Raw genomic sequence first — 24684 nt, 5'->3', positions numbered from 1 at the left:
GCCATCATTGAGGATTGTAGAGTGAGATAACTGCTCAATAATGGCAGTTGGGTCCTGACCGAGAGGGGGCGCAAGTTCAGTGTGGTTATGGTTGAGGAAATTTCTTGAGTACCTATGTTAAGACATGACGTTCTGATGTGACTGCTCTGGTGTTGTGTGCAGCTAAGATATAATTTTGTCTGGATTGCAGGCTGTAGGCTGTCGAACAGTAAGGATAGGACCCCTTGTGTGTTAAAAGACCTGCACCCTGAGGTTCAATGCCTTTATGTCGAGAGTTCTCTTGCTGCATACTTTAATGGTGTTTGATTATTTCCTTCTTGAGCTTTTTGTCGTGAATGTGTAACTGATCCTGACTGCTGGATCCAGTTTGGTCCTATGGGAGTAGAATCAGCGTTCAAGATGGTTTTTACAGAGTCGCCCCCTTCTTGGCAACTCTCTGCTAATTTGTACACAAGATCCAGTAGTGATCTTTTACAGTTATTTTTTACAGCTTCTACCACAATGTATTTTTTTTCCCTTGCCGGTTTCCTTTCCTTTTGTTTACACGACCTGCGTTGCGACGGTCCCGACGGGCCTCTCGACGAACTCCATGACGCCGTCGATGATGCTCTGCCGCGCGGGCTCCGACGCGACGCTGCGGCCGGCCAGCCAGTTGAGCCACAGCAGCCTCGACACGCGCTCGTCCTGCACCTTGCCGATCGTCTGCCGGCCGAAGCTCCTGCCATCGTCAAAGACGACCTCGAGCGCGCCCTTCTCGTCGCGGCACAGCAACAGCTCCTTCTCCTTCTGCACCTTGCCCCTGCTGAACAGCCTCTTGAACTCCTTCATGGCCTCGCCAAACGCCTCATCGCCGTAGGCGTCCTTGTCGACCGACGAGCGCGCCGTGATGGCGCGCACGAAACCGTCGCGCAGGTGGGGGAAGTCGGTGTCGCGGACCGGCACGATGCGGAAGGCGCTGCGGCAGCCGACCTCCTGCAGGAGCGCCGACCACGTCTCCTCGCCCTCGACCGGGTCCAGCAGCTTCGCCTTGAGGCTGTCGCGCTCCGAGGGCACGAGCGTTGTCGCGATCGGGTTGATCTTCTTGGTGAGGTAGTGTTGCAGCTTGGCGACGTCGGCCGTCGCAACGTAGTGACCCACCATGTAGACCTGGATGCCCAGGAAGGTGACGGTGCGGATGCCGAGGCCGACGAGTGTGTACTCGACGCCGTCCGCGTCAAGGACCGAGGCGGCGATGGGCGCGGCCGGGTCACGGTGCGTCTGGCTCAGGGACAGATCAATGGTCCGGGGGAAGCTGGGTACCGTCTTGTTGCCCGTGGGCACCACCTCCCTGCCCTCGTCGTCGTGCAGGACGACCTTGCGCTTGGAGCCGGCCTCGGTCGTGAAAGTTTCGGTCGGCACCGACGAGTCGAGCTGGTAGCCACCGGAGTTTCCGTTTCCATTGGCGTTGGCGTTGCGCTTCTTCTCGGCGGCGAGGGCGTTGAGCAGCTTGTTGCCCGTGTATATGAAGGAGATGACGCCCGCGATGGCGCCGGCGGCGAGGAAGTAGGTGCGGTCGCGGTCGTAGTTCATGCGTTCCTCGCCGATCTGCCTGATGTTCATTCGTTCGACGGGGCGAGACGCCGAGTTGCGCTGGCGGGAGAACAAGGTGCGCCGCGATGTTCGGACGGCGGGTTGCTGCAGACCCCTGGGCAGAGCCCGGAGGGTGCGTGGGCGGAACATCAAGGGCCGAGGTAAATTGTTCTAAAAAAGAAAGAAGAGGAGAGGGCGTCGAGTGGGTGCGTGTGTGCGCGCGTGTTTGTTTCGTGGAGGTAGGTGGTTGCGACGGGTGGTGGTCGTGATTTGCGTGTGGAAGGAGATGCAGAGGAGTAGCGTGGGCGTGGGCTGATGGATCGAGATTCTTCAGACGGCGGGCGCGGATGTTCGGGCGGGGACAGCCGTCCAACTGTCCAGTGACGGGCTTGCTATTCGGGGTTCGGTGCCGGACGGGTATGACGATTACTTCGCTGGTCATGTGGCAGGCTACTCGACCGTGCGGATGCTGCAGTGCACAGGCAGACTGGCCAGTCGCAAGGGACGTCCGTTCGCTCGGACAGCAGCAACAACGAGAACAACAACCTATCTGTTGAGGCTGAGAAGTGTCAGTGGTGCAGATGGCATGGCGAAGGTATGGGAAAGCTGCAATTGGCGATGGTGTGCGGCGAATCGGTACAGACAGGGGACGGATAGGTGCTCCGTACCTGTGCCAGGAACACCTAGGTACCTAAGCATGTCTATGCACCCCAAAGACGGGCCCCGAATGACGTCGCGTCCGCTACGTTTCGGGATCTTCCGCCGAACCCAGGTATCTAGTTCCATGTACGTAATCCGGGTAGGTGGTTTTAGTGATGGTCCGTGCTGCTTCAACAGTCTGAGTGAGAGTCTCGGCTCTTACTCCGCCTCACCACAGATCTCAACCTTCCAGAGGTCCCCTGGACAATCTGGAGACAACCAGACGGACAACGTAGGGAGAGTGAGAGTGAGAGTGAGAGTGAGCTGCACGCTGCAAGTTGCTACGCCTCAACGGCGACGCCTGTTTGCTGTAGCTTATGGGACTGGGCTGGTCTATAACCAGACCGGCACTCCATCTTCTTCTCCAGCCCCCTTCGCCCCTTGTCCTTCTTTCCTCCGTCGAGGCCCGTGCAAGCGGCCCGGGAGGAAATGCCCGAAGTCGGATCGAATGCAGAAGGTTACGAACTTGGCATTGGCTGCTGGCTGCTGGCTGCTGTTGGCTACTGCTTCCTTGCAACGGTCTGGATGAGTGTCCCGTCCAAGTCGACGCGGGGTTCCGGATTCGACGTGGGGACTCGCAGCCAACAGCAACCTCACCTATTCATCACAAGCTGACAGACAGACCAGACTGGGCGGGGGGGATTCGTCACCTGCGACATCTACAAACGTATACGTCTTCTACTAATGGCGGTTGACCAAAAGGAAACCGTCATGTCTGTGATGCCAGGTGTGATGGGCGATGCTGAGTGGTCGGTCGTCCGTGGCCATCTAAGCGCCCACGCGTGAGGGCGCCCCAGATTCGTGATGATATCGTGCTGAGCCACAAGCCACCGCTCACCCTCATACGCCGCGCCATTGGGTTCGTCGTGCTGGGGTTGCGACTTTGCATGCATGCGTCGACCGTCACCCCGGATCACGTCGCACATAGGCACACCACCCATTGGATCCTGGCAAGAGGACGAGGACGATTGCGCGTTATGCTTGACATGTCGAATGTGGCTTCCCCGCCGCTTCCAAACCAGGAGAAACCAATTCCACATGCTATCTATTCACTGCGATCAACACCTCGTCTGTGGCCGCCTCATTGACGAACGAGGGTGAGACCTGGCCCGTTGGTCGACCTCCTCTCCCCGCAGACCCTACCCACGTTCGGTAGCAAGGGTGCCGTTCTTGACATCACTCAAGCTTTGCTTCTTTTCAACTCAATCGGCGTTGCCCACAGCGAACGTGTCCCTGGCGATTGGACCCGGAAGACCGTGGGCATGTGTCATCGGGGTCACCCACCTACGTAGTTAGCTGCCCGTACAGCTGGGAAAGGCGACTGCGGTTGCGGCTGTGTCCGGGGAGTCTGGCCGCCTTCCTTGGTTGAATCGTCGACAAGAAGAAAACGAGGAGCGAGAGCCAGAAAGTATGCACATGCTTCTCGATGCCGGCTTGGCATTCGGTCAGAGTTGTTGCAGGGCACACACACACACACACACACACACACACCACGGACGAGATTGCAGCAGGAGACTGATCATGGCTACGACACCGAAGACGCGAGCCGGCACTCGTAACCGCCGACCACCGACGTCCGACGTCGTCACCCTGAGCCTCTGGCACACGGGACATGCCGTTTGGTTCGAGCGTCGAAGGAACAAGTGGTCTTGCGCCGTTATGCCATTGAAAGGAACGCGAGACTCAAGACGGGTGATATGGATGATCCAGGACAAGGGGCCGACAAGTTGGGCCGGGACGGCGGGAGTGAAACAGTATTGGCGCAGGACATGCCATGATCAACGAACTTTTTAACAAAGTCCCGACAAACCCCCCCAGCAGGGCTTCAGGCCGCGACGACGGAAGTGCAATCCGGCAAGGAGATCGCGAAACAGCACTTGACGGAGGGTTCATGGACGTCTAGGCTCTTTGGAGGCGGACCGCATTGGACGCGAGCATCCGAGACCCTGACATCCCGTCTCGTAAGGCAGAAGGATTCATGAGACCGTCGCCAACCGACCCCCGTCTGTGACTTTGGCCGTTATCTCGAACGAGATGGGGTGGGAGGCTGTCTGTGCCCGAGATGCAGAATCACGCCGTCCTGAAGCAACTGAGGCAGCAATGTCTGAGCGCGCAGACAGAGAGGGAGGGACGGAGACGGAGACCGGGTATCTAGTGCGGCTCTCGTCTCCGAGAGGCGAAGAGGCGAAGTCATCATTTGCTGCACTGACTTGTCGTTCGTAATGAGAAGGCCCCTTTTCTGTCGATATCGGCGACACCAACGAAAAGCGAACGAGGTTGGTTGGTGTTGGCCATGCGTTCCGGGCAGCCAGCACGCGGCGGATGGTCCGGTTTACTTACCAACGCCTACGCGGAGGCGGGAGCCATGTGCAAATCGAGAAGACGTCGCGAACCTGCCGTCTCACTCGAGAGTACAGACAGTGAGACTCGGATTGTAAAGGAGGCATGCCGGGAAACAAAGGGGACGTCAAAGGAATGGCAGCAATTTGAGCCCCCCGAGTCTGGACTTTCGATGAAAGAGGACACGACGGGACATGTCGGAGGCTGGCGAACCATGCCGATTTGCAGGTAGCGTCAGGTACAAGCGGCGCATCTCCCTTTTGATGAGGTGGGAATGGCATTGGAATCTGTCGAATTCCCATCGAATTTTGGCGTGGAACAAGTCATTTAGTTAGCTCCCTCTTTCGCCCTTTCTTACAAGAACAGTGACGTTATTCTCTTTTGCCGGCGTGTGTCAGGTGTCAAGTGTCAGGTGTCAGGGAGGGATGTACAGTAGGTAGGTACTGTCAGGTAAGGTGCCTAGGTAGGTAGGCAGGCAGGTATCATTTTGCGGGCCATAGCGGCCGTGAGTACACACAAGCGCGGAGAGATCGTTCCCTGGCCGCTTGACACGCTCATTTACAGGAGTCATTTACAGGAGTTACTTGCTCATTTGGAGAAGTGACCTTTTCTGCATGGTTATTTGACTAGTGCATCAACGCAATGCATTTCGGGCATGGAAGGCTAGAGTTGTGGCCGGTGGCCGGCCGCCGCACGCGCTTTAACTTTGGGGGGGGAGGGGGGGGGGGGGGGGGGGGGGGGGGGCGTCTAATTTTGTAGCGGAGCAAATGCAGCGAGGAATGAAATGAGTGAGTGAGTGTATGGTGTGTAATAAGAAAATGACATGGAAAAAGTGAATCTTGGAATAAGCAAGTAAGCAAGCAACCGTTGAATGACGAAGGGAAAGAGAAGCCGTCTCGCCTCGTCTCGTCTTTCGCACCCGAGGCCCTGGGGAAGGAGAAAGGGGTACGTATCACGGTGCTGAGCCTTGTGTACAGGGTATCCGGCCTGTATCTCCACGTCTCCAACGTACCTACCAGCTCAGGTATTCATACAGTGCACACCCACCTGCCCACTCAAGGGAGTGAGTCAGCCCATAAGTACTCTTCCCGCCTCTCATGGCCCAGAGCTACTTCCGGCCGACGGCATCCCGATTGTTCATTGTCCCGTCCTGTCCTCCCCCCTCGCTACTCCCGCGCGGCGGCTTTCCACCCACCTGTCCTCATCGCCCGTCCCAATCTCGACTTTCTGAGCCTGTTTCCTTTTTTCTTTCATTTTATCCATTGCTGTCTTCCAGATTGATCGCACCTTGCTTAAACCGGGTTCTGCACCCCTGCTATGCCATGATCGAAGGGGCAGCTATAAGAATTGATATATATAAAAAAGGAAGGAAAGATAGAAAAAGAAAGAGGAAGAGAGCGGCGGACGAAGAAGTCACGCTCAAGTCGCGCGTGTACTACCTACCAGCCAGCCAGCCTTTCTTTACCTTTTGACGCCGCTTCGAAGGTAGAGCTGAGGTACCCAAGTGGCCAAGGCAGTACTGTATTTTCGCTGCTGTATACGTCTACGCTACATCCACATCAATCTCGACCTGGCTGTGGCATCGCATCGCATCGCATTGCATCGCAGGACACCCGCAACTTCGCAGGACTCCGCAGCAGTGTTGCCCTTCGCCTCGTCTTATCAAACGGTTACTTTTCTTACCCGGTACGGAGGCTCCAAGCCGTTCTTCACCTCGCAACTCTCAGGTCAGTCCATGTTCAGGTCCAGGTCCTAGCACTTGGGCGTCCCTGGTTTCCACTTTCAGCCCAGTTTGGATGCCCAAGGGGGTGACTCAGGGAGGGAGGGAATTTCCCCGGTCCGGAGGTGTGCCACCACCTCCCTTTCCTCGCTGATCCCTCTCTCTCACCACCAAAACTACCCCTCCCTACCTTACCCTCCAAACTAGGCTCTAGCCTTGACCCGTCGTCATTCGCTGTTTGTTTGGTGGCGTTGGTGTTGACTACTGTTGCTTCTGCGCTGTACGAATGCTGGCTGCCCTTTGCACACCTCTCACCTCTTTTCTTCAAGGCTTCTTGCGGCACGACTACACACACACACACACGCGCGGAGAACAAGACACAGACTGTGCTGCGATTGCAAAACCTGCGACTGCATACACGCCCATCACACACGCCGCCCGACGACCCTGGCTGCGTCTCACGACACGGACGAATACTCAATTCTCTCTCTCTTTCTCTCTCTCTCTCTCTCCCGCCAACTCGTCCCCGGTCTTTCCGTTTCTCGTCTCTCGTCCTCTCTGTCTCTGGTCTTTCGCTGATCTCATTCTCTGCTTCCATCGACACTTCAGATCAGTTCCACCCATCACATCACATCACATCACCAACCACACAAACAAGAAGGAGAACAAAAACACATTGTACCTCCCTACAGAACCCTCATTTGCTCTCTCTCTCTCTCTAACCGGCGTCCTTCTGTCGCCTCGCTCCGCCTCGCTTCGCCTCGCGCTCCGTTGTCCGTCGCACAAAACCCTCCCGCGCCCTGCCCTTGCTCTGCATCTCCAAAGCCACAGCACGGGTCCTTCCTGTACTGGAAACTGTACTTTGCACACTGCGCCCGCCATATTCCTCCTAGTCCTGTGCTAAGCCGGCTCCTGCCTGTCTGTCTGTCTACCTTACATAGGCACCCACCTACTACTTTACCTCGAGGTACCTTTTTCACCAACCAGCCGACCCAGTCTCAGCGCCAGCGTTAGCAGCGTCCGCCTGTGCCTTTCCCCTCTCCTCCACTGTCGGAGCCTCTCCATTTCCACCTTCCGTGGGTCAGGCGTCGCTGTCAAGTACCTACTGATTCAGCGTCGACGTCGGCCTCGTGGCTCGTGGCACTGGTCCGCCTTTTACCAACCCTCGCCCGCCCGCCCGCCCGCCCTGGTGACAAATCCCCGCCATTTACCTCGTCGATTCCAACCTATCTAGTCCCCTCCAACACCTTCCATTCACATAAAACACGACAAACCGAGAAGACGACGACGACGACGACAACAAACCACGACGACGACGAGGACCCCTTCGACTCGCCGTCGCTGCTGTCCAAACCGTCTAATCTCCCACCGGGGACTCGGCTCCTCCCTCCCCTCCCCCTTGACCGAAGAAACCTACGAGTCCCTCGACCCGCCGACCGCTTGCTCGCCCTTCTCGCACATCGTCGCCCGTCATGAGGCCTGCCGCCCCCTCGATAGAGATCATGGCTGCCCAGTCAGTCACTCCCGACTCCCGCTCGTCGTCGTCGACAAACTCGCCTCTCCCAGCCGACAACGAGGAGTCGGACTTTTTTATCGCCGGCAACGACTCGCAGTCATCGCTCGGCGTCCCTAACATCGAGGACATGCAGGTTAACGACGACCCGTGTCAGCCCGCCGTCAACCGCCTACCCAGCGAGATCCTCATCTCCATCTTCGCCAAGCTCAACAGCACCTCCGACCTCTTCCACTGCATGCTGACCTGCAAGCGCTGGGCAAAGAACTCGGTCGATCTTCTATGGCATCGTCCCGCGTGCACAAACTGGAGGAACCACTCGTCCATCTGCCAGACGTTGCAGCTTCCCACCCCCTTCTTCGCCTACCGCGACTTCATCAAGCGCCTCAACTTGGCCGCCACCCCTCTCGCCGATAAGATCAGCGACGGCAGTGTCATGCCCCTTGCCGTCTGCACTCGCGTCGAGCGACTCACCCTGACGCACTGCCGGAACCTCACCGACCAGGGCTTGACCAAGCTAGTGGAAAACAGCTCGTCCCTGCTCGCCCTCGACATCTCGGGCGACGAGAACATCACTGACGTGTCCATCATGACCATCGCCGAGCACTGCAAGAGACTGCAGGGCCTGAACATCTCCGGTTGCCGCCTCATTACCAACGACAGTATGATCAAGCTGGCCGAGAACTGCCGCTACATCAAGAGGGTATGCGCTTTTTCTTGTTTCCTTTTTTTTCGCTTCTGCTCTTTTGCCGTTACCCCTGTCCCGTTGGAATCACCCGTCCCCCCCTCAGTCTGACGTCTCTGTGGTGGTGTCTTTACACGCCCCGCCACTCCGCTACGTTTTGGGCCTTGGACCTTTGGCTGACATGACTCTATCCGCCAGCTCAAACTCAACGACTGCCACCAACTGCGAGACAATGCAATCCTGGCCTTTGCCGACAATTGCCCGAACATCCTCGAGATCGACCTGCACCAGTGCGCACAGATCGGAAACGAGCCCATCACAGCCCTCGTTGCCAAGGGTCAGTCCCTCCGGGAACTCCGGCTGGCTGGCTGCGAACTCATCGACGACCTGGCCTTTATGAATCTACCTTTGGGGAAGACCTACGACCACCTTCGCATCCTGGACTTGACATCGTGCGCTAGACTGACCGACCAGGCCGTGCAAAAAATAATCGACGCCGCCCCGCGTCTCCGGAACCTAGTCTTGGCCAAGTGTCGCAACATCACCGACGTCGCCGTCAACGCCATTGCGAAGCTCGGTAAGAACCTGCACTATCTGCACCTGGGTCATTGCGGCCACATCACAGACGAGGCCGTCAAGCGGCTCGTTCAGGCCTGCAATCGTATAAGGTACATCGATCTTGGATGCTGCACGAATCTCACCGACGACTCGGTCACGAAGCTGGCACACCTTCCCAAGCTCAAGAGAATCGGCCTCGTCAAGTGCAGCAACATCACCGACGAGTCTGTGTTCGCCCTTGCCCATGCCAACCGCCGGCCTCGCGCACGCCGGGATGCGAATGGCAACATTGACGAGTACTACTCTTCCAGCCTAGAGAGGGTTCATCTCAGTTACTGCACCAATCTTACGCTCAAGGCATGTACATCCCGCATTGAGAATCCACTGCATCTCTCTTGCTAACATGGCCGCCAACAGAGTATCATTAAGTTGTTAAATTGCTGCCCGCGTCTCACCCACCTCAGCCTGACGGGAGTTACCGCTTTCCTCAGAGAAGAGTTTAACGAGTTTTGTCGACCACCCCCACCTGGTACGTCGGTGCAAACGCCATTGCCTTGTTACTAAATACTAATGTTGCATTGTTCAGAATTCACGGATCACCAGCGAGGCGTGTTTTGCGTCTTCTCCGGAGCCGGCGTTTCGAGACTCCGCGAATACCTCAACTCATCCGCCGAATATGAGGGCTTGCGCGACTCTCCTGCGCGGTTCCCCGGCCTGCCGGCATTTGGCGCTCGGCGTCCGGCGGACCCTCGTAATGCCGCCGCTGGAAGTGCTGAACAAGCCAATGGAGATGCCGAAGTTGACGACGCCGAGGCGCTGGAGGATGACGAGTTCGAGGGTCTGGACGGCAGCGAGATGGCAGTAGACGGTCAGCCTCTCTTGGCGCAGAACCTGGTCAATGGCAACGCCCAAAACGGCGTCCCCCCGCCTCCGCCGAACCACGCGCCTCCGGCCGGCGCCGTGCCAATGTTCGCGCAACCTTTGGGACAGGCCCCGTTATTGTTCAGCCCCATCAGTCCGGCCTTCCCTCAGTCGGCTCACTCCCCCACCACAGGTGGCCCGTCCAGCCATGCGCCACCTCTGGTTGTGTCTAGCCACTACTCCCCGACGAGTCCAGGGCCGAGTACATCGACAGCGAACGCTCTCTCGCCCCAAGGAACGAATCTTGGCTTCCCGGCATACACAAGCAGAAGGCCTGCATCTCTAGGTGCCAGCACTGCGTCGATGGAGGCTTCAATGCTTAGCCCGGCTACCCATCGCAGTCGCCGAGCAAGTGTCATCTCGATGGAGGCGTCGATGCTAGGGCCCGCTGATCCGGAAATGAATGAGCAGTCGACGCCGAATGGACAGCAACAGCACTCGTAAACCTGAAGATGGAAAATGGGAGGCTCAACCCCGCCCAGAGAGTTGTTGGGGATTATGATACGCTTGGCATGAGATACGCAACTACAATATACCCAGGAGCGCGCGGGAAACACGGGGGGGAAAGGATTGGTACAGACAAATGGATCGCTTGCCACGTTTAAACCTTTTGCTGGGCCACTTTGGCCAGATGGAGCCCTTTTCGACATGGTTTGGCATTGGAAGACACGGGAGAGAATGAGTGCAGCAAAGCATATCTTGGAGGCGTTGACGACTTTGCTTGGTTTTGGCCGTTGGACTGTTTTCATTTGGCTTCTTTCGATTCTTGACACGGCATAGGCCAACCCGGCCCTCTCTAGGCCTTCACTTTTCTCTACTTTTATCTTCTCGTCATTATGCGGCGGTAGACTTGAGGGTTTATTACTTTGCCTCGTCAATGATTTCGAGTTTGGTAGCTCTGATGTAGCATCAGCTGAAGGTCACGGTATCAGATAGCAATCAGGCATTGATGAGGAAACATGATGACTAGCATCGGCCATGGTGAGTGTTGGCAGTAGAAACGGCGCGGGCTCGTACGGAACACTGGGCAGCTGCGGTGACGAAAAGCGTATGTGACTGTTCACGACCTTCCTTGTAGGCCTTGTTAAAAGCTCTTGTATTATCTGATCTAATGATCATTCGTTCCAGCCTTTTTGATGCGTTGTGTGTATGTGTGCGTGTGTGATGGATGCACTGGGCGGGCCAAGCCGGCAACCCTCTAGGCCTTTGCGATGCTTGCTTGCTAGTCTAGTACCCAGGTAGTCTACTAATCGTTAGTTGGCATCGAGATACCACTGATTCCTCCAAGATGCTCATGTGACCCTAGTCACCATCACCCCCCTCACACTGGTGTCACCAGAAGCCTGGGGCGACGGGAACCCCCTGGTCCTGTGATTGCATTTCGGCGGACCTCTGCATGACAAACCAATGCACGATGTCTCTGGCGGCCAAGGCATCCTCCATGCTGTCGTGGCCCGTCCTGCCCTTCTGGATCTGGCGGTCGAACATTTCGGCCGTCAGCGCCTTGAGGGAGAGACCGCCGGGCTTGCGCTTGCCCTTGATCTTCTCCGCCGCGACGTCCTGGGCCGAGGCCTTTTCCCGATCCTCTCGAGAGGCGATGTCAAGCCCACCAAAGGCAATGAGGTCCTCGTCAACACCACCCTCGCAGGCGGCGGCGGCGGCGGCGGCGGCAGCAGCTTCATTACGGGCCTCCTCCTCCTCCTGCTCGCGCTTCTCCCGCTCGGCGCGGGCGGCGGTGGCGAGAAGAAGAGAGTCGACGACGAGGGGGTGGATCCAGCGCAGCGAGGCGAGGTCGTTGTGGACGGCATGGCCGACGACGACGGTGTCCGGGCCGACCCAGCGCCAGACGGCGGCGCGGACGGCGTCGAGGCCGCCGGTGATGCACTTGCCCTTTGCGCGGGCGTCGTTCATCTGCTGGCGCGAGACGCCGGACCACTTGGTGTTGTAGTGCTGCATGGCGACCTGGGGGTAGACGAGGCTGTCGAGGAGGATCTCGGAGGAGAAGTAGTCGACGAGGGTGACGCGGATGAGCTCCGACTCGCCGTCGTAGGCGGTGCCCATCTCGCAGTCGATGGCGACGGCGGGGCGTGGCGTGCGGGACGGCGGCGAGGAGGGGAAGGTGGAAGGGGACGGGTCGAGAAGGGGACGGGCCGCGGTGTGGTGGTGCTGGTAGCGGGCGACGAGTTCGCCGGGGTCGTAGGACCTGGTCTGATGCTCCGGGGCCCAGGTGCAGCCCGGAGCAGAGATGTGGGCGCGGCAGCAGGTGTAGTACTGTGATCACGGTCAATGTAAGCGAGGCCGAAGAAGATGGGAAGGGTGAGGTAAAGTAGGGAGGGAGGGCTACCATGCGGACGGCGCGGCCCGTGTGGTATTGGCACTTGAGGACCGGCTTCGGGGGCTTCTCGGGCTCCTCTTCGCCGTCAGAGAGCGTGAGAACGGCGGAGGCCAGGTTGAATCGGGGCCGAGACGGGGGTCTGGAGCCGACAGGAAGCTTGTTGGAGCTTCCCTTCTTGGCGTCGTTGGCATTGGGCTTGAACTTATTCCTCTTGTTGGAGCCTACGAGGGTGAAGTCAGCAGATGATACCGTCAAAGCAGGTGAGGGTGTTGTTGCTGGTCAAGGGAGAAAGAGAGACGGGGGGGGGGGGGGGGTGTGGAGAACTAACAGCGCATGTTACACCTGCTGCAACGTCTCTTGTCGTCAATGTCGGCATCGGAGAGCGGCTTGACGACGAAGCCGTTCTTAACAAGGACGTCTCTGCGGTGGGCCATGGAGCGCAGCAGCCGGAGGTAACCCTCTGTCGGCTCGATGGTGGTGGAGGGGATGCCGTACGGGGTCTGGGGCAGCTGAGCCGGCGCGATTTGTTGGTAGAAAGTCATGGTGGTCGGATGGTTATTCGAATGAGAGAGACCGGGCTCACAAGGATAATGATGGATGCTGTGGTTGACGGGGGCCCTTCAAAAGTCGCGATATCGCTGTGGTCGGGTTGCAGATGGTGTCGCGGGAGATATGCTCGGGTGGTGCGATGGGTTGGAATTGGGTTGGAATGAGCGCAATGAGCTGGTGGAAGAGCAGAGCAGATATCGTGATGAACAGAATGGGCTAACGGATCAAGAAAACGAACTGTTTTCGTGAGGTTGAGTGGTGAGTAGAAGACGGATTTGGATTGAAGAGGAACAAGGAGGTAAGACGAAGCAGGAGGAACAGGGAGGAAGTGACAAGACGTTGGTAGGCTTTGTGTGTGGAAGTCGCGAGAGGAGAGCGATGAGTGAGATGAGTGTGATGAGTGCGACGAGTGAGAGTGAGAGTAAGACTGGGTGAGACGAGTGAATATATGAAGGCGCCGAGGACGAAGGAGGGCTCCGGAGGTTCTTCAAGAAGCTGGACCCCAGTCGCTGTCGTTTTTTCTATCGTCCTCGTCCAACAAGTGCCTGGTGCAGGAGTTTTTCCACTTTCAATCCATGTATCGTCGACGATGATGTGTGGTGTTGTGTTGTTGGAGGGAAAGTTGGCGAGACGCCACACATTCCCCCACTTTTGGACGGCGATGAAAGAGTCCAACTGCCGTCTTGCAAAAACTCAAGCCAACCAAGGTGCTCTGCTCAGCCTCGCAGGCCGCCGGCCGTTTATGAGGCCCGTTTACAAGAAGCCTAATCCGGCCCCAATAACATCTCGCTTCGAAGGGCAGCTATGTTTGCTGAAATGGAGAAACAGGTGAGCGTGTTGCTGCCGCGAGTGGCGACAGGACAGCGCGTGTTGTTTGGCGCCTGGCGACTGTTTGTGCGTGTCCAACGCTTGTGATGACCGAGAGTCTCTCGGACTCAGAACCATGAGCACAGCGCAGCTCAAGACCAGGACTAACTTTGGCGAAATGCCACATGATCAAGATATTGAGCTCAACTGACTCTTGATTCATGGTGCCACGCTGTGATTATGAAGGCTGCGGCTCTCTGAGTCGTGACCGGCATTCATTAAGTTGAAGCTCTGGGTTGTTGGGGATTACAGTTGCGTATCAAAGAAGATGGGATAAATCGACTGGCACCCCACAGAGTACTCAAAACCATCCCCTTCTATTCAAACCGATGAATGAACTTGCTCTCAACAGCTGATAGGTCAAAGAAAGATTTCACCATGCGTATTTCTGGAGTGGCATGGTGGGACTCGATTGACTTGCGTGCCTTTAGAGTTCGGAACTGTCATCGATGGCCCGGAGCACGCCATCGCCCGTCTGTCCATCCCGAGATAAGTAGCCTACTGTATGCTCATGCGGAAATCTACGCCGTCGCGATTGGAAAAAGTAAAAGACGGAGGGGCTTCCCTACCAGCCTTGGTCAGGGTTGTCGACTTGTAGGCTCCAACTATGTTTGTTGGTGGGAGAGGAGACACCGCCAGAGGCAGACACCGGAAAGCTCCGTCAACCAACTGGATCAGTGTGCGGGAGAAGAAAGCAGTGTTCCGAGCGTTACTGTGAGCTCGTACTCTGCCTTTCATAACATGCGCGTTCCAACGAGAACCTGGAAGACATGGTGAAGGCGTCGGTGAGAGACCATCTTACCGAGACTGACTGACATAATCACCGAATTCCTGCCCCACATACTCCAAAAGTCGGTAAACTGGCCAATGAGAGATAGATGGTTGCGCTCCTTCCCTACGTCATCACCCACATGGGACTGACCTTCTTTTGCCTAGGCGCGTCGCGTCTTTTCCTCTCCACAACATTGAAGCCATCGCCATCCTGGCCCTGTGACCCCGGCCTCTGAAGCACCAAGAGGCCTCACGATACTTGAAGCTTGGGAAGCAAAATGCATTGCTATTTTATCTAACTGAATCGTCTGGCTAATAACAGAATCTCCCAATTGCACCCGTCAGCTCCTCAGTACGTGCATCTTCCGCAGTAGGAACACTTTTCCGAGCACGCCGTGTAGTCGCCGTCGCCTTCGCCCCATGCCAGATTGCCGTCGTCGCTGTCATCGTTGCTGTCTGAATCTCCCTCAATGCTGCTGTCCTCGTCGTTTACCGCCTCGCTTGCGGCATCCGCAGCCAGCCACGCTTTCCACGTGGCCATCATATCGGCCGAGAACACCGGAGACACCCCGGCGCACTGCTTGCGAACTTCGAGCGTCGTGAGCGCCTGGCGGCTGACTTCGAGCCTTCCGTCCTGGCTCGCCCGGGCTAGGCCGACGATGCGGTGTAAGAGCGCCGCCAGCTGCGAGAGCTCTCGGTTCATCGACGCCTCCCACGCCTTGACCTTGTCCGACACGTCAATGACGTCGATCTCGGTGAAGGTGCCTCGCTCGTGGTACGCCAGGATGAAGTTGGGGATCTGCGCCACCCACAGCCGGGGAAGCTCCTCTCCCAAGAAGTCTTTGTCTCGGCGGAGTATGGACCGCGTCTTGAGGTCGAACACGGCTGTCTGTGGCACCGGGAAGCCGCCCGACAGCAGGTGCAGCTTGGACGAATGAATGGAAGTCTTGGAGGTTATGCCACTGGCGTCCAGACCTTTGGCCAGCGCGTCAATGGAATCCTGCTCGTCGTCTGAGGAGGGAACTCTGTTTGACGACGGCCCAAGTTTGTCCTCGAGGTACCCGTCACCCTCGTGCCGGACGATGCAGCCGAGACCAGCAAAGTCGTACCGAAGGACACGCTGATGGGACGTCGACTGCCGGACGCTGGCGTCCCAGGTCGTGTAGGTCTCGGGGAACGTGTGGCCGAATCCCTTGACGTTTGGGATCGTCTCGGTCGGCGAGTTCTCCCGGCGGATCAGGTGCACGACGCCGCCGACCACCTCGACGAGCATGCGGAACGGTCGCTCATTGCCGCGGACGAAGTGGAGAAGACTCCCGATGGTGCTTCCGCACGCGACAACGTCCACCGGCTTCGTCAAAGGTTCCGGGTGCATCGTCAGAACAGCCCTAGTGGCAGGCTCCATCGGGTGAGCCGGGTATCTGGCAGCGTTCTTGTCGCGATAATAGACGCCGCCGTCTTCCTTGAGTTCCTGGGGCTCAGCGAGCGGCGTCCATCTGGGCGGCGCGCCTGAGTCGAGCGTTAGCAGGATGAAGAACGAAGCCGGTCGACCAGCAAGATCGGATCACGTACCTGGGATCATGACCGTTGGCTGCTTTTTGTCCAGCCAGTTGTACGACGCAACGAGCTCGCAGTTGGTCACCTGGGCAGTAGATCTGTAGCGCTTAGCCGGCTTGGCCAACTCGGCGACGTCGACCTTCTCAACCAAGAGCCCCAACGGCGGCCCCCGCTGCCGCCACCGATGGTTGCGTTGGGCCAGGCTGTATCCCACCTTTTGCTTTTGGTACATTGCGTTGTTGCTGAAGGATGAAGACTGAGGTAAGTAGGTGTTGTGAAAAAGAGACAAGACCACAACACAGGAGGGACTGCGCGTCGACGCGAGAGTCGTTGCTATGTTTGTATTCACCCTACCCTGTCTCTGTTTGCTCTGTGGGCGTCCAGCCAGCCACTCAGGAGCTCAGCCAGGTGAAGCTTTCATGCAACCTTCATGCTGGAGGCCAGCCTTACTGTGTATTCACAGGCAAACAAAGTCTAACCTTGTCTTCCTCGGAGTGGGATGAGGGGAGGTGAAGCTCGGCACGTGATGGAATACGCGCCGTCCCTCCCATGAGGCAGCATTTGGTCTGTCTGTCTGACTGTCTCTCACTTCCCACCTCCCACCTCCTACCTCTCTCCTTTTCACTTTTGACGTCAACCATTGGCTTTTTGTCTGTCTGCCTATTCTACTCATCTCGATATAGCAGACCGGCCAGGCAGAACTCTTCCTTTTGCCAGTCCGCTCGGAATACCAAGCTATTTTCTCAACTCATCAACTCCCATCCCCTTCAACTCTAGACTCTACCGCCAGACAGAAACAACCCGGGTTGGGTGACCAGCTTCATCTCAGTTGGTAGAACCGGATATCCTCTGAACCCATCAACTACCATTTCCATCACCTGCACACCAACACCATCACCTTGTACCATCACCTTATATCAACATCTCGGAGCGCACCATGACGTCTTCCACCTCGGACCCTCGTCGTGCTGCTCGCCTGCTGAAGGTGTTTCGGGATGTCACCAAAGGGGGCAAAGCAATCATCACAGCTGCAGATGCCCGTCTGTTCCTCGAGGCCGTCCGGACGAACCCATCGCCCGCTGCTTGCTTGGAAATTATTACGGCTAGCGAAATTGCCAAGAACGCCATCCGACACAGCATCCGGATCGACTTGTCGACCACCTTCGTTCGGTCCCACGTCATCCCGTTCATGGCGTACTTAATCGATCCAGCAGTGAAAATGATGTACGACGGCGAGCTCCTTCATCAGCTGTTGCTTATCATCGCCCAGCCGCCCGTTCTCTGGGACAACCTTTTGCACGTCTATCGGGACTCCCAGATGGCCGAAGAAGAGCTCTACGTGTTTGCCTGGCTCTGTCTCGAACTAGCGAGCCTCTCCGATAGCGAGCTCAACGGCATTGTCGATGACATCTCCATCGCTTTGGAGCAGTCGCCATTGCAGAACGCTCGAGATCACAGAACCCGCGATCTTACGTACAAAATCAAGAAAGTCCTCGAGCTCAGATCGTCCACCGCTCCTGACACAGGCTTTGAAACAGCCGGTGGCCGTCATGACAATGACTTCGTCAACTTCCGGGACATCTCCGTCTTTCCCACAAGCGACGAGTTCTACTCGAGCGCGCCGCCATTCTACCGACGAGCAGCCGAAGTCGCTGGCATTGGCTTCGCACAACGACCGCGGGTCCATCTCGACAACCAGTTCCGCCTCCTCCGCGAGGACATGCTTGGAGAGCTTCGAGATGAACTGAAGGTGGCCACAGGGAGAAAGAAGAACAAGAAGACGGCCCAGATCCTCACCGACTTGGCGTTCACGGGCATCGATACCGGCGATGAGAAACGAGGCCACTTCTGTGCCGTGCTTGTTGCGTGTAAGCAGGGATTGGAAGCCCTGACGAGAGTGACACCACTCAGGCGCCAGGCCTTTTTGAATGATTGCAGGAGCTTCCTTCGTCACCAGTCGTTCGGTGCCTTGTGTCGAGACGACAACATCGTCGCCTTTGTCTTTTTACTCCGCGATGTCGACGAGCTGCGCAAGGAGCCGCCCGTACTCTCCCTGCAATTTACCAGCAGCGATGCCACTGGCAGAGCTCTGCTGGCTCTTCGTGCGCCCAAGGATCTCAAGTTCATTCTTGTCGATACTCCGGTCTTTGCCTATCAGCCTGTCCTAGAACGCCTGCAAGACATGGTCGAGATGCCTCTCGGAGGGGAACTGCTTCGGCTCGATGCCGACGACGAGGACGACCAGTCACTCGATTCGTTGCAACATGGTACTCTCGTGCAGGTCCAGATAGGACGGCTACGGCAGCTGCTGGATGGCGAGTCGCGCAAGCTTGATCTGGGTGACCGACGCCTTGATCTCGACCATTCTCAGATCCGGGCTTTGCTACACACGTTAGAGAGCCCAGTGGCCCTCATCCAAGGCCCTCCTGGTAAGTTGCTGTGGCTCTTATCCCGTCACGTCACGTCACATGATCTTGAAACTGACCTTCCGCGTTCTAGGAACTGGTAAGTCGTTTGTGGGCGCCCTGGCAGCCAAGGTGCTTCTGATGGACCCCTCAACGCGCATCCTGGTACTCAGCTATACCAACCATGCCCTCGACCAGTTCCTCGAGGATCTCATGAAAATCGGCATCCCGTCCATTGAAATGGTGCGGCTCGGCTCCAAGTCGACAGCAAAAACCGCCTTGTTGTCACTGGACGTGCAGCTGCGTGCGAGCATCGACCGACGGAGTCCAGAGGCATGGGAACTCATCAACAACACAAAGGAAGAACTCACCAACATCAGAGAAAAGATCAACGATGAATGCAGCAGCCTCGTCCACGGAAGGGTAAGCTCGATGGAGATACTGAGCTTTCTCGAGTTCTCCGACGAGGACGCGGCGTTCTACGAGGCTTTTCTTCTACCCGAACAAGACGAGGGCTTCGCGCTGGCGGGCAAAGACAACAAAGCCATGAAGCCCGACTACCTTCTCGATCGGTGGATTCAGGGCCTTGATGCCGGCGAGCTGCATCAATTCGTCCAAGCTAGAAGCAAGAGCATCTGGGAGATGCCCGAAGATGAGAGGCGCAAGCACGCCCAAGGCTGGGCCGAGTCTCTGCAGAAAGAACGAATCGAAGCGGCTGAGGGCCTGATCAAGCGTTTCAATGAGGCCCAAGAGAAGGTGAATACCCTGTACAATGAGAGGAAGTGTGCGTTCATCAAGAAGAAGAAACTCATCGGATGTACCACCACCGCGGCCGCCAAGTACAAGTCGCTCATCAAGGCCGCCCAGCCGGACGTCGTCCTCGTCGAGGAGGCCGGTGAGATCCTCGAGGCTCACGTGCTGACTGCGCTGCACAGCATGACCAGCCAGCTAATCTTGATCGGAGACCACAAGCAACTCCGGCCCAAGATCAATAACTTCGCACTGAGTGTGGAGAAGGGGGATGGGTTCGATCTCAACCGCTCGCTCTTTGAACGTATGATTCTCCAGGGGCATCGACATGTCACGCTCCAGAAGCAACATCGCATGCACCCCCAAATCTCGGACCTTGTCCGACATATGACGTACCCTGACTTGCTCGACGATCCTAAGACTGAGGCACGCAAGGCGCCCAAGGGACTGCAGAGCCGAGTCAGCTTCATCAACCACAGTCACCCGGAGGAGGCGGCCAGCGAGATCGCCGAACGCCGCGACGGCGGCCTTCCCGCAAGCAAACGGAACCACTTCGAGGCGGGGATGGTCCTGAAGCTGGTCAAGTACCTGGGGCAGCAGGGCTATGGCACGGAGAATCTCGTCGTCCTCACGCCGTATCTGGGCCAGCTTCGACTGCTCCGGGACATGCTGAGCCACGAGAACGACCCCTGGCTCAACGACCTGGACTCGTTCGAGCTCATCCGTGCGGGGCTGATGACGGTGGCGGCGGGCAAGGTGAAGTCTGGTTCGAGAGGGATTCGGCTGTCGACCATTGGTAAGACCACCATTGTCATGCTTCTCTTCGGCATCGGAATCTTGGGCTAACTGCAATAGACAACTACCAGGGCGAAGAGAGCGATATCGTCATTGTTTCACTGACACGAAGCAACAACAACGGCGACATTGGCTTCATGAAGGCGCCAGAACGCCTGAACGTGCTGTGTTCCCGAGCAAGAGAGTGCCTCATCCTGATAGGAAACATGGAGACCTTCATGGCGTCTTCGCAGGGCCAGGCGATCTGGCTGCCATTCTTCAGTCTGCTCAAGGAAAAGGAGTACCTGCAAGATGGCGTTGCCATTCGCTGCCAACAGCATCCCGAGAAGACGGCTTTGCTAACCAAACCCGAAGACTTTGACATAAAGTGTCCCGAGGGAGGCTGCGACGAGATCTGGTGAGTGTCAGGAAAGATTGATGACCGAGGGAGAGACCGCCCACTGGAGGAGGAGTATGATGATGATGATGATGCTAATTATGGTGAAATTTACAGCAACGCCTCCTTGTCATGCGGCAAACACACGTGCCAGATGAGATGTCATCGAATTGCAGACCACCGCAAGGTCCCATGCATGGAGCGCATTGGGAAGACGTGCGATCGGGGCCACAACTTCACCGTCCGATGCACCGACCAAGACGCCGCGTGCCGTGACTGTCGACTGGAAGACGAAGATATTCGTAGAAGACTGCAGCGAGATCTCCAGATGGAAAAGGATCGCGAAGCGGCGCAGAAGCGCTACGCCAAGGAGCTCCAGGAGATGCAGGACGAGCTCGACCACGAACGACGCCTGATAAAGTACGCCCAAGAGGAGAGTGAGCACAAGGAAATGCTTGAGAAGACCCGCGCGGAGCTCAACGACTTGAAAGCGACGAGGGATCGAGCACAGAAGATGCAGGCTGCCGAGCAGGCCCGAAAGTCAGAAAGTTCAGCAGCCAAAGTTCAACGAGGCGATGCCCCGGAACCATGGCAGCCACCGGCACCTGATGAGAGTGCTCAAGCAGAATGGAATGCCATGAAGAAGGATGGCGCAAGCAGCGCTGCTCTGGACGGACTGATGGGCATGATCGGCATAGAGAGTGTCAAGAAGGAGTTCCTGTCCATCAAGAACAAGGTCGACATCGCGGTCCGGCAAGGCATCTCACTGTCGACGGAGAGATTTGGCTGTACGCTTTTGGGAAACCCGGGCACTGGTAAGCCAAACAAAGCACCCCTGGCGACCGATGGCTCTGGATGAGACTAAAGGTACAATAGGCAAGACGACTGTAGCACGGATCTACAGCAACTTTGTGACATCGGTCGGTGTCATCGCCGGCAGCTGCTTCAAGGAGACGTCTGGCTCGAAGCTTGCGGCGATGGGAGTTTCGGGCTGCCAACAGATGTTGGACGGCATGCTCAACAACGGCGGTGGCGTCCTCTTCATCGACGAGGCCTACCAACTCTCGTCCGGTAATAGCCCCGGAGGGCGGGGGGTGCTTGACTTCCTGCTCGCCGAGGTGGAGAACCTCACGGGCAAGATCATCTTCCTTCTGGCCGGCTACAGCAAGCAGATGGAGTCCTTCTTTGCCCACAATCCGGGCTTCCCCAGCCGTTTCCCGACGGAGATGAAGTTTGACGACTTTGAAGATGACGAGCTCCTGCGGATTCTCCAATATCAGATTCAGAAGAAGTACAACGACCGCATGAAGTGGGAGGATGACCTCTACCTCCGCGTCGTCACCCGGAAACTCGGCCGGGGGCGAGGCAAAGTGGGATTCGGCAACGCGAGAGCGGTCGAGAATCTCCTCGCCAACATCTCCAAGAGACAGGCCAACAGACTCCGAAAGGAGCCCCGTGCTGGAGCCAAGACCAATGACCTGCTCTTCACCAAGGAGGACCTGGTCGGGCCGGAACCGTCAAGCGCCCTCTCCAGTTGCAAGGCCTGGAAGAATATTCAATGTCTCGTCGGCCTCTCGTCGGTCAAAGAGTCGGTCAAAGCTCTGGTCGACAGCATTCAGTCGAACTATCTCCGTGAGCTCGCCGAGGAGCCCGTCATCGAGTATTCACTCAACAGGGTCTTCCTCGGGTCACCCGGGACTGGCAAGACCACCGTCGCGAAACTTTACGGCCAAATACTGGTGGACATTGGACTGCTGTCCAACGGAGAAGGTAAGTGTAGCCTCCGAGGGACTTATGACTGTTTATCTACCTAGGTAGCCGTCCTCTTTTCCACATCTCTAACTCTTATTAGTGGTTGTCAAGAACCCGTCCGACTTCATAGGTACGGTTCTGGGCGCCTCTGAGGCCCAGACCAAAGGCATTCTCGCAGCGACAGAGGGCAAGGTTCTCGTCATCGACGAAGCGTACGGCCTTTGCGGTGGCAGCAGCGGCGGCAGTGGATCAGTCGGAAAATTCTCCGACCCTTACAAGACTGCAGTGGTCGACACCATTGTGGCCGAAGTCCAAGGCGTCCCGGGAGAAGACCGCTGCGTGCTGCTTCTCGGCTACAAGGACCAAATGGAGGAAATGTTCCAGAACGCGAACCCAGGCCTTAGCCGCCGATTCCCCCTTTCCTCGGCCTTTACTTTCGAAGACTTTGACAGCTCCGAACTGGCAAAGATCCTCAATCTCAAGCTCGATCAACAAGGCTTCTCGGCCACTGACCAGGCAAAGAGAGTTGCCTTGGAGATGCTGGAACGGGCGCGCAACAGGCCGAACTTTGGCAACGCCGGCGAGGTGGACATTCTCCTCAACGAAGCCAAGGCCCGCCACCAGCGCCGTCTCTCGTCCAAGGAGACGGACAAACTCTCGACCCTCGAGGCACTCGACTTGGACGAAAACTTTGACCGGGCGGAACGCACCGATACTAACGTGGCCAAACTGTTCGAGGGCACCGTCGGCTGTGAGAAGATCGTCGCCACGCTGGAAGGGTTCCAGGAGAGCGTACGGTCCATGAAGTCTCTTGGGATGGACCCCAAAGAGAACATCCCCTTCAACTTTCTCTTCCGCGGCCCCCCCGGGACGGGCAAGACGTCCACGGCGAGGAAGATGGGAAAGGTCTTTTACGACATGGGGTTCCTGGCCACCGCCGAGGTCCTCGACCGTTCTGCGTCCGATCTCGTTGGGCAATACGTTGGGCAGACGGGTCCCAAGGTCCGGGAACTCCTCGACAAGGCTCTTGGTCGGGTGCTGTTCATCGACGAGGCGTACCGCTTGGCCGAGGGTCACTTCGCCCAGGAAGCCGTTGACGAGCTCGTCGATTCCGTCACCAAGGACAAGTACAAGGGCCGTATGGTCATCATCCTGGCGGGCTACGACGACGACATCAACCGGCTGATCTCGGTCAACCCGGGCATGTCCAGCCGCTTCCCCGAGGTTATCGACTTCTACAGCCTCAGCGCCGAGGATTGTTTCGACCTTCTGCTTCAGCTCCTCACGAAGCAGAAGCACATGCTCGAGAGCAAGAAGCCGTTCAACCGCCTTGTGCTGAACTGCCTCGAGTACCCCACGACAGACTTCACGGACGATGTCGTCAGCGACTTCCGCGCGCTCTCGGCGCAACCCAGCTGGGCCAGCGCCCGCGATGTCGAGACTCTGGCCAAGTCCATCTTCTCGGTGGCCATGAAGTCCCGCCAGGGCACGTGTATCACGGTCACGGAAGCCATGGTCGAGGCGGAGCTCGACAAGATGTTTGACGAGCGGGAGATCCGCGGCAAGCAAGCCGAAACCACACGCAAGAGGGTCAGGTTGCAGGATTTCTTCATGGCACCTCCACCCGCTCAGACGCCGCACAAGATCAGCTCGCAGTATCAGGCATCCACCAAGGAAGACGAGGCGAGTTGCACGCCGCCCGAAAGCCCGACCGCAGAGGTCGACGACTGCAAGCGCAAGTCAGTCCGGGACGCCGACGTCAGCGATGAGGTCTGGGAGCAGCTGGAGAGGGACAAAAAGGCACAGGAGGAGAGAGACGCCAAGTACCGGGCCTTGCTCGAGACGAAGCGCAAGGCGGTCGGTGCCGCGCGCGAAGCCATCCTCATGGAACTGATCGAGGAGGAAGAGCGGCTCAAGAAGGAAGAAGAGCAACGGAAGAAGGCCGCGAAAATGGGAAGATGCCCGATGGGTTACGATTGGATCAAGCAGGCTCAGGGGTTTCGGTGTGCGGGGGGGTCGCATTACATCTCTGATGATGAGATTGCCTCGTCTTAAAAGACGAGTGAAGTTGATGGGGTTGCTTGTCTGTCTCTGAGGGGTCGATACATGTCTCTGTGTTCTGTTTGTATCGTTATAGAAGATCTGCTAGGAGTTTATACTGGTATTTCTGAGCGCCCTTCCAGGTTTGAAGTCTCTGCTTCATTGACTCGACGGCCTGTATTGATCTCCGCTAGGGTCAACAGCAATCGATCAATATCGCAGCGGTGGACATATTCATGGGCAAAAACTCTTGAATATTCCCGATTTAGCCCATTTCAGCTCCTTCACCGCAGGATTGGATCTACGAAACAGCAAATCCTCGTTTGATGGGCCGGAGTCCAACACGCTGCTGATCGAGGATCAAACGGGCAGGACGGCAAACGCACCTCGGATCGAAATGCGATTGGCGCAACAGATCAGTGGCCTCCGTCTCGCCCTGGATGACCGGGGACCCCCCGGGCGCCTCCCTCACCCTGTCAGCT

General features: G+C 57.2%; 5 protein-coding genes across 5 annotated transcripts; 2 read left to right on the top strand and 3 right to left on the bottom strand.

Moving 5' to 3' along the window:
- Nucleotides 1–304: 304 nt before the first annotated feature.
- Nucleotides 305–1902, bottom strand: CDEST_15099 (Putative chalcone isomerase). Its single transcript, XM_062931255.1, has one exon. It carries the CDS (start codon nucleotides 1717–1719, stop codon nucleotides 541–543), a length of 1179 nt encoding a protein of 392 aa, XP_062787306.1. The 5' UTR covers nucleotides 1720–1902; the 3' UTR covers nucleotides 305–540.
- A 4648-nt stretch (nucleotides 1903–6550) lies between these two features.
- On the top strand, nucleotides 6551–11327 carry CDEST_15098 (Putative F-box domain, leucine-rich repeat domain superfamily, F-box-like domain superfamily). Its single transcript, XM_062931254.1, has 4 exons — nucleotides 6551–8544; nucleotides 8725–9441; nucleotides 9502–9613; nucleotides 9671–11327. The coding sequence occupies exons 1-4, from the start codon at nucleotides 7801–7803 to the stop codon at nucleotides 10447–10449; spliced, it is 2352 nt and encodes a 783-aa protein (XP_062787305.1). The 5' UTR covers nucleotides 6551–7800; the 3' UTR covers nucleotides 10450–11327.
- A 1-nt stretch (nucleotide 11328) lies between these two features.
- On the bottom strand, nucleotides 11329–12882 carry CDEST_15097 (Putative ribonuclease H-like superfamily, exonuclease, RNase T/DNA polymerase III; the record flags this gene model as incomplete). Its single annotated transcript, XM_062931253.1, has 3 exons — nucleotides 11329–12276; nucleotides 12350–12561; nucleotides 12669–12882. The coding sequence occupies 3 exons, from the start codon at nucleotides 12880–12882 to the stop codon at nucleotides 11338–11340; spliced, it is 1365 nt and encodes a 454-aa protein (XP_062787304.1). The 3' UTR covers nucleotides 11329–11337.
- A 1844-nt stretch (nucleotides 12883–14726) lies between these two features.
- Nucleotides 14727–24426, top strand: CDEST_15095 (Putative AAA+ ATPase domain, ATPase, AAA-type, core, cbbX, AAA lid domain, DNA2/NAM7 helicase). The gene is made up of 6 exons (XM_062931251.1): nucleotides 14727–18513; nucleotides 18584–20035; nucleotides 20095–20431; nucleotides 20528–21225; nucleotides 21287–22180; nucleotides 22263–24426. Exons 1-6 carry the CDS (start codon nucleotides 17022–17024, stop codon nucleotides 24215–24217), a joined length of 6828 nt encoding a protein of 2275 aa, XP_062787302.1. The 5' UTR covers nucleotides 14727–17021; the 3' UTR covers nucleotides 24218–24426.
- CDEST_15096 (uncharacterized protein) lies at nucleotides 14877–16316 on the bottom strand (the record flags this gene model as incomplete). Its single annotated transcript, XM_062931252.1, has 2 exons — nucleotides 14877–16036; nucleotides 16100–16316. The coding sequence occupies 2 exons, from the start codon at nucleotides 16314–16316 to the stop codon at nucleotides 14877–14879; spliced, it is 1377 nt and encodes a 458-aa protein (XP_062787303.1).
- Nucleotides 24427–24684: the final 258 nt, after the last annotated feature.

This window comes from Colletotrichum destructivum, chromosome 10 (assembly GCF_034447905.1).
Source record: "Colletotrichum destructivum chromosome 10, complete sequence".
NCBI classification, from domain to species: Eukaryota; Fungi; Ascomycota; class Sordariomycetes; order Glomerellales; family Glomerellaceae; genus Colletotrichum; species Colletotrichum destructivum.
Note: the sequence above shows the minus strand (reverse complement) of the source record. Positions and strands in the feature narration are given on the sequence as shown.